Source organism: Bactrocera dorsalis, chromosome 3 (genome assembly GCF_023373825.1).
Source record: "Bactrocera dorsalis isolate Fly_Bdor chromosome 3, ASM2337382v1, whole genome shotgun sequence".
Classification (NCBI taxonomy): Eukaryota; Metazoa; Arthropoda; class Insecta; order Diptera; family Tephritidae; genus Bactrocera; species Bactrocera dorsalis.
This window is the reverse complement of record NC_064305.1, coordinates 70802895-70812396: the sequence shown is the minus strand read 5'-3', so window position 1 is coordinate 70812396 and position 9502 is coordinate 70802895. Positions and strand designations below refer to the sequence as shown.

Here is a 9502-nt window from a genome sequence, read left to right as displayed (position 1 = left end):
ATTTCAAGCTGTTAAAAAGAACTTATTTTATGGTACCGGGTCGATACTTAAATTTACGTGGGAAGTCCGATAAGTACTCAACATAATTTTTTAAAGGGCTACTGTCACAATTTCAATAGGTTTGGAAATTGAAAAGAGCAATATCGGACGGTGATTAGATATATGTCTTTGGAAATGAAATCGTCCAATGGAATCAAAGAACGCTTTGAGGGTCTTCTCCTTAGCAGACCACCGGCAACAAATTGGTTTTTAAGAAGTCACACTCAGATGTTCCGAAACAGCTATCACGGAGGATAACGAGACAAATGTGTGTGACCACCCTTTGAACGTGCGCTGAACAATGGGTACCTTAAAAGACCCCGTGCTTCATCATGTCAATTGATCATGTCGCCATGTGTACGGGAAAACAATTATAACCCTGAGACCATTTCATCTGTAAGATTACTTGACACATGGACCACTGGTATACATCAAAGGCCAAGGGAAGACAAGGGGAGACAGTGGACTTCGCCTGGACCAACTACTTCTTAAAAATGTATGTTCAGTACTAAAAATAAATGCCGCCGATCATACGCTCCCTTAGTTTTCGTATAGTAATCTCCTTAGTCTGGTTAATCTTAAAACCTGCGGGGAGTTAGTGTAAAAAATACGTTACTTAGACGCCATTTCGATAGAGAAGTCAGTATCCAGTAAATACCTTATAACAAACCAGACTTAAGAAAAATTGATAGTGAAAGAACGAACTTTACAGTACCTTCTTTCAGCAAATTAAGTTGCTCGGGATCGGTTTGTGCCTACAATCGGTTAGAATGTCCAAGAGGAAGAGACACAGGAGAGCAACCTTTCTTTAATCTTTTTATAAATATGCAAGCTGTTCACGAAAACCCTTTAAAGGACTATATAACTAGAAATGTTCAGTGTGGCGAGCTGAATCGATTTAGCCATGGTCGTCTGTATATACGCGAACTAGTATCTCACTTTTAGACATATCGATCTGAAATTTTACACAAGTCCCTTTCACGCTAAGAAGTTGTTCATTTGTCAAAGCTAATATTGGACCACAATATGATATATGATACGATCAAAATCAAGTCCCTGTATGGAAACTTTTACATTCACAAAATTTCGAATAGATTGTTATCCAAGGTAACGCCATTAATATCCGAATATAATTTTCGGATCGGACCACTACAGCATATAAGTATGAAGCGTTTACCAACAGGAACGACGTGATGTTTAAATGAAGAAAAAAACCTTCCAATTGGGTTCTGTGTTTTTGTTACGCAGATTATGTCATTTGATATGTCATTTATTATTTGAATAATATGTCGGCTCCGTTTTGTGTGGCTCCCGTTTACGCCATTTTTCGATGACACACAAGTTCGCTATATGTATGTAGCCTTGGAGCTCTTTTAGCGTTATATCAAAGTGAAATATGACAAGATGAAATGGCAAAGCTTACTGATCGCACTGACAGAATTTGACACAAGTCCGTAAACAAACATGACCGCTACGAGCAGTCAAAATCACGTCATTCCTATTGGTAGACGTTGTAGCTGCCTACAAACTGGCTGATCCAAATCAAGATACATTTCTTTATAGAAGGTATTTTTCTCTTATACAAACCGTTATTTTATATTTATTAAACATTTGTGCAGTCATCTCCAAATAACTAGTCGGTAATCATGCTTATGACCTACAAAGTGAAAGAATGTTTTTAAATTCGACCTTGTGACCGGTATAACTATTTCAGTAAGTAGGACTTTTTCAATAATTAATTGGTAGAAATCCACAGAAATCTATTTCATAGAACATAGTGTACACACTAGATCGGGTCCATTTTTTCTATAAAATCGCGTATGCCTGAAATGTTTTACCGTCCATTCTGAACAACTAAGAGGCCATTGGTCTAAAATCAGTTTCGAGCCAGAGGTTTTTGAACTGAAGTTTAAAAATCGCACACAGCCGATTCGATATATGCGATATAGTTGTCCGATCTGACAAATGATTAATGGAATATCGAAATGCACTTACGTACTAAATTTCGTTCGGTTATCTCAAAAACTGTCGAACACATATTTAAACGTATAGACACTTGGTTAAAGGCTTACGGTGATTCAGTTTTATTAAACACACAAGCCTACGAGTGGTATAGAGCCTTCATAGACGGTCGTGGGAACGTTAAAGTCATGCCTCATTCTGGACGACCGTCGACCTCTTCGACTGATGAAAATTAAAAAAATGAAGGATATGGTGCTTGAAAATCGTCAGACAAGTGTTCATGAGATGGCAAGAGAGTTCGACATACCTTTCGATACATTTTGAATAGTTTTGGAGGCTATTTTGGGTATGAAACGTGTTCTTGCTCGACTCGTCCCGATAAAGCTGAATCACGATTGTGACTGAATTTAAAGCCAATTACGCAATTAACGCCAACGATCAAGCACTGTATTCACCAAATTTGGTTCCGAGTGAATGTTTCTTGTTCCCTAAACAGAAAATTGCCGCTCCTTGGAAAAATCGTTGGCATAAGTTAATTAAATCTGGTGGGGATTACTTTGAATGCAACAAAATAAGTATTGATGAATAATTAAATATTTTACGTTTTATTTACAATTTTCGGGTACTTTTTTTTCACAATCTACATATGCTTCACAATAGTTCTCGAACATCCATGGTTAACCTTGTGGGTATTTCTTTATTAACTTTTGTCTAGCGCAGAATCATATATGTATGTATATGTTATAATCCGCCATTACGCTTTGCAAAAGAATTTCTCTGCAGTAAACATTTGTCTGCTAAATGAAAAAAAAGCTCATATTTGTTCCATTCATCGCATAAATTTAACATAAATTAGTCACGCGAAAACATTGCACATTTGTGAGCATCAATGAACTGAACTTGGTGAGGAAATGCCCGGCCATGCCAACGCCTACGAGTGAAATTTTGCGGAAAATTTGGCTAGAAGCCAAAAAACAAGGCAATTGCTGTCTCTATGCAAGTGAGAGAAAAACAAAATTTTGAAAATTAAGCAAAAATTAATATTTAGTATGTGGGTTTAAAGTGCGCTTAGCACGTGGGACACGAACGAAAGGAAAAACAGAAAAGATAGAAACAAACAAAAAATAGAAGAAACTTACCAGCACAATTTAATCGTGAAAACAAATAAATATCAACAAATTTGCAATAAATTTGTGCGAAAATAAAAAGATTTAGACAAATGCATTAATATATGTAAATATTGCTTTTGTTGTTTTATTTGTATTTTTACACACTCCGTTAAAACAGTTTTTCGCTGCTGCGACAATTCTTTTTGTAAATATGCGCTTTTATAGACTACATACATGTAATATATTAATTAGCTGGTATATTTAAACGAATACATAATAAAATAAATACATATATTTACGTACGTACATATGTATATATATATATGTATGTATATGTAAATAAATATAAATTGGCAAAAACAGCTTACGTACAAATTGATTGTTTTAATTCTCCTTTCAAATACATATTTATTTATCATTAATATTAGGAAAATATCAATAATAGCATAGGTTGGTATAACAAACAAAAAGCGCATTTATTATACATACATACTTTAAAATAAATACATTGATATGCCACCCGACTTTCAAAATAGTGAAAAATACCGTAATTTTCATTTAAACAATACTCTTTAAATTTGCATATTCCTTCAACATGACATTTACATCGTTTTACAGCATTACTCTCTCGCTCTCTTTCCACTTTCCTGCTTACTCTCTTCAACGTCACCAACTCGTTTCGTCTACTGAGAGTCCTCTAGTTTAAAATTATTTCAAAATTGTAGGCACAAGTTTAGTTCTTCGCCGTTTTCCGACGTCTGGCATCCGTTACAGCACCCCACAGTTCGATAATGAAATCGTCGGTAAAGCCGAATGACTCCAAATCCGAATTGTCGATAGCCTCCGCAAAGTCCATTGAATTGGACTTGTTCGCGCCTAAATCCCAAATTTGTGTCGCCAATTCGGTGTCATTTATGCCCATAAACGATTCCAACAAATTATTGATCGCCTCAATGCCCGATTGCGTTGACTCGTCGAATTTGTCCTCGATCTCTACATTACCGTTCGCCTTAAATCGTAACGTCTCCTTGCCACTGCCATAGCCACGTCCAGAGGGCGCTCGCGATTGTGTGCGCGGACCGATACCCTGGAAGCCACTCTTCATCGGTTCCACCAGTCGCAACGTGAATGTGGTGCCGGTAGGTATATCCTTTAGCAGACGTGCGACTTCGTAATGTCGCTTACCCACCATAGTAATATCATTCAACTTCTCAATATGATCACCGACGCTAATGTGTTCGATGCGATCGATGACCGAACCCTCTTTAATGCGTTTAATGAATGCATAGCCCGCTCCATTATCGGTTATGGTTAAACCGAGCGCATCCTCTGATTTTACAATTTCAATCTCCTTCGGTCGCCCCTTTCGATGCGCGAATATGAAGTCATCCAGTCCGATTTGACCGCCCAGCAGTTTTGTCATGTCCACTTTGTGTGAATTCAAAGTGCAGAAAAGTATCTCCTCGACAGGTATGTCGTAGCATTCGGCGATCTTTTTATATAGCTCTCGCACGCTCGCAAAGCCGGTTATCAAGCCGGTTGGACTGCCATGCGCCAGTTGGCAGTGGAATATTAGTTGCGGTTTGGGAATGTATGCATCGTTGCGGTTATTCGCGTTACTGCTGCCATTCATAGTGGTCGCTTTACCGTTGGCCGTTGTGTTATTGTTGTCGTTGTATGATGTGTTGCCCCCCGTGGCAGTGGTAGCGGCAATTGTAGATAGATCGGAATCTGTTCTACCAAATTTGGGACCCTTTTTTGAAAATAGCGGCATAGCGAAATGTTTCCAAAAATGTTGCTCTTTGTTTACTCTCTCTCTCCCTCTCTTATCTTTTTCTGTCACGATCGTCTTTTGTATCTGTTTGTGGAGAGAATTTACATATGATTTAACAAAAATTTTGCTCCATAATTTACTGCTAGTGTTAGATGGATTTAGTTAATAACATCACCTGTGTTGGGTATGTGTTTTTTACATTAGGACTTAGTGAGTTCCTTTGTTAGTTAAATATTTGATATTTCACTTGGTCTTGTTTAAAAAGTGGTTTGCACGTATGGAGAGTACACATTTTCTTTGATCTTCGAATAAATTACTAATTTGCGAAATGTTTACCTAAACTTCTGCCTAAGAGTGCAGCGCGACTGATCTTTATCCAATAAAATTAAGGTTTTACAAGTTAAAAGTTGCCAAGTTCGGTTGGTTGACATTCTATATCTGTTGGATCTCTATAATTCTGGATCTAGCTAAGATCTTGTCATATTACCCCTTACTTAGGGGTAGTCGATTAAAAATCGAATGATTTTGGTGGATATTTTGAGTATGAAACGCGTTCTTGCTCGCCTCGTCCCAATAAAGCTGAATTTTTTCAGAAAGACTATCGTAAACGGGTCTCTTTGGACATGCTTGATCGTGCGAATTCCGATCCCACATTCATGGGGAGCATTTTAACTGCCGACGAACATGAGTTTATGAGGTTGACATGCAAACAAGTCAATAATCATCGAAATGGAACCCGTTTTCAGTCGATCGAAGAGATAAAAAAAATTTGCTCAAGGAGCTGAAGACCATCTCAAAAAATGCTTATGAAAAATGTTTCGAGGACTGGAAAAATCGTTAGCATAATTAATATCAATGAGTAATCAAATATTTTGCGTTTTATTTACAATTTCCTAGTACTTTTTTTGTTAGAAACTATATACTTTATAGATAACTTCGTATTCTCTGTAGAGGGTATAGGAAATCGGGTGTGTTCTTTTGTACCCGGCAATAAACGAGACACACTTTGATTCCGCCGCTTGGTAAATTTTCTTTGACGCGGATTTTTTGTTGTAGTTTCTAGTTAATACTATTATGTTTTAATGGAGCGGCTCGTGGTGATTTGTGGGCCTGATAAGAACTGTATTTTATCTCCGATCATCGCAAACAAAGGTATGTAACTATGACATTCTATCTACTTGTATTGTTAGAGTGCTTTCATAAGTCTTTTTTTTCAAGCAAAGCGAATTCTTAATTATTAATTCGAATTTAGTTATTTCAAATATATTTCAGAAGTATTTGGTTTTTTTGGTTTTTAGATTAATATAATCACACATTAGAATTAATCAGTATAATAAAGCCAAATTTTATGCCAGGGCCAATAAAATTGAATAAATTTTCTTTAGATATTTGAGATACCGCCAAAAAATGAGCTCCTCTTCTAATTTTTGTTTAACTTTTTACGACTGTATCAGGCGATATAGTTATGAGTTTCATACGAATTGCTGTGAGCCTGTCAATGGTTCGAAGATTTCTGACAGACACTTTGCTTTCATATAAAATTAACCCCATAAAAAAAATCATCAGGATCAAATTGGATTCTCTTGTGGAGACGTGGCTGTTAAGTCAATATCAGCTCTTTCCACAATATTTTTGTCCATATACATATGTAAGTACGATGATCTGAGTCAAAACATTGGTTTCTGGCGCTAAGTGATTCATAGCTAGAATGATACTGTTTTCAAAGCACGTCTAAATAACTCAATCCGTTCGGAATTGTCAAAGTTAATCAAAGTTTACAACCGATATAAAACATGGCGCAACCTGTAGTCATGTTCTCAGGTACTCATGCCGCATTTAATAATTTTTTATTTATTTTATAAATAATTTTATTATTATTATTTTTTTTTTTGTTCAAAAATTCTCTCCAGTAGTCCAAACCACTCTTTCATGTTAGCCACTAATTATAAATCTACCCAAAACCACATACATATTTTAGTTAAAAATATCTTAAATCACTTTTTATTAGTTAAGACCATAACCATAGTAAATGATATTGGTATGTATGCATGTATGTATATATATACAAATGTTGTAACATATGTTCAGTTATGATTAGTTTTCGCATAAATGCACTTTTTGTTTTGTTTATTTCATTATTTTTTTCACCATAACTACGTGTGCGATAATATGTTAATAAGTGAGGTTAAATCCAAACTCAGTAGCTACATATGATTCATTGTAACAAATACAAGTGTAAATTTTGCGTTGCAAATGCTATACAAACACGATAAATTCTTTGAGTTTTTAATAATGAGAAATTGCTTATTTAATTTGAACACGCACCGACCACACTTTCTCCTTTATTTAATTGAGGTATTAACTATTATTAAATTAATTCGATTTAAATAAACACGTTGAGGACAAATATACGTACGCCTTGCTAAAAACGGCACTTCTGACATTCAGAGACTACAGAAAATGCTACGTCGCTTTGTCAGCATTTCATGAACATCTTATCTAAAAATGCGTGAAAAGGCGATAAGATTTCTTGGAGAACGCGCACAATAAGAAACAATGTGATAGATAAGCAGTAAGGCATGCAGCGCACTCACGCCTTTGCAGCGGCCGGGAGTGTGCATTGGAGTACGGTATACTAGAGTATACACTATACAAATATCAAAAATGGTAGCATTTTTAGTAGTAGTAGCATTGCTTGATGGTAACCCCAAAATTCGTCAGTGGCAAATGAGAAAGTGTGCACTTGAATGAGCGCTATCACAATAACAGACACGATAATTAGCAAAAAATAGTATTATCATTGTACCTTCCAGGTTAGGTTTATTTTAGAACTGAAGTGGGGCGTAAATATGCACGAAAGTAAGTAAAGAGGGAATAGGATCCATATAGATTTTTACAAAATTACTGCGGTTGGATCGAAATTAACAAGGACCAGGACTCATCTGATTAAGAGGTGCCTGGATCGGCAAGTTAGAGTCGATTAATAATAATTTTTTAACGTATTTTTCACGAAAAAAGTAATAAACTTTAATTACATATGTATTTAACGGGTGCTCCAATAGCGTTTTTTGACAGATTACGGGAAAATTGTGCCAAGCTGTCATGTTATTTTTGTTAAGTATTGCATTACATTACGGAAAAAATTACGCTTAAACAACTTATGGTCAACATTATTGGGCTACTGACGTATGTATCTTGAGACCTAGCATTCATTATGAAAGCGTACAAAATACAGCTTCTGCAAGCACTGAAGCCGCTCGACCTTCCCAAGCGACATCGCTTTGCTCTATGGGCTTTTGAAATGTTCCAAGAAAATCCGATGATTTCGAGCCAAATTTTGTTCAGCGATGAGGCCCATTTCTGGCTCAATGGCTATGCAAACAAGCAAAATTAGAGCATTTGGGAAGAAGATCAACCTGAAGAGATTCAAGAGCTAACATTACATCCAGAAAAAACACATAACATCCCGCGCGTCATTCGCCAGTTATCAGTCGAAATGTTTAAACGAGTCATCGAAAACTGGACTCAACGGATGGACCATCTAAGGCATAGTCGCGGTCAACACATTAAAAAAATAAATGCCATAAAATGTTCTTTCGGAGGATAATAAACATTCCTCAACAAACTTGCAGTTTTTGTGTTTTTTCTTAAAAAACAAAGTGGGGAACCTCGAAATGGATCATCCTTTATTTGATCTAAATCTTTAAGTCCCTCTCCGTATTCGATATTTGTGGTTAAAATACAAAAAATGCTTCCCGAATAGTTTCAGGGAATTATGCTGCTGAGACAGCACAGAACTAAATCTTGACCAATGATAAAACACTGGTCTTTCAAACGATACATATTCATGTTTTCGCGCTTTTCGAAACAATTCTAGATCTTGTGCATTATTTTATAGTTAATATGATTGAAAAGGAGCCTCTAACAAAAAATTTAAATTTTAGCGGTTCTATCATAAATATTTGCTCTAAGAATAAATCTTCTATATCAACAAAGAAGTATTTTAGTAGCTAAACCCGTCTTAGAGAAAATAATTCAAGACTTGCCTAACCTACCAAATAGCACTGCAGTTCAATTGATTATATAACAGTTATTAATATCACAGATATTCAGCAATTTCTCACTATTTTTCTTCACATTTTTCGCAGAACACTTTTTTATAATATAGAATACCTTATTTAAGAAATGCATGCACACAAAAATAAGTAAACTTCTGTTTTATATATCCTTGAGATGCTCGTCACAAATCCTTCTAAATATTTATGTAAATACTTCAAATAATTTTTATTTTCTTATTATATTTTTGAAACACAAGAAATTTTAATTGTCATACAATAATAAAAAATTAACAGTAACTTGACAGTTTTTTATTTTTCTCCTTTGCTTTTACATATATACAAATTGATTAATTGCGCATTGTTTGACAACAATCTTTATGTAGAGTTTTTATGGCAATTATAGCAATTATGACAGAAACGGTAAGTTGGGAAATTTGTGTTGCCATCATTTTGATTACTCATACTTGTACTAACCAGCTTGATAAAATATGAAATTACGATTTCTTTATTGATAAGGAATTGTAGTATAGTATAAAAGCAAAAATTGCATGTATACATAT

The 9502-nt window shown here is 35.3% G+C and overlaps 1 protein-coding gene across 4 annotated transcripts; it reads right to left on the bottom strand.

Moving 5' to 3' along the window:
- Positions 1-3221: 3221 nt before the first annotated feature.
- On the bottom strand, positions 3222-9194 carry LOC105227295 (PDZ domain-containing protein GIPC3). 4 transcript variants are annotated; one of them, XM_011206556.4, is made up of 2 exons: positions 9058-9194; positions 3222-4968 (listed from the first exon to the last, which is right to left on the bottom strand). In XM_011206556.4, the coding sequence occupies exons 1-2, from the start codon at positions 9073-9075 to the stop codon at positions 3844-3846; spliced, it is 1143 nt and encodes a 380-aa protein (XP_011204858.2). In that variant the 5' UTR covers positions 9076-9194; the 3' UTR covers positions 3222-3843. The 4 variants fall into 4 exon arrangements, with proteins under 4 accessions (XP_011204858.2, XP_011204860.2, XP_011204861.2 ...); XM_011206558.4 differs by lacking the exon at positions 9058-9194 and adding an exon at positions 7301-7444; XM_011206559.4 differs by lacking the exon at positions 9058-9194 and adding an exon at positions 7210-7366.
- Between the last annotated feature and the right edge of the window lie 308 nt (positions 9195-9502).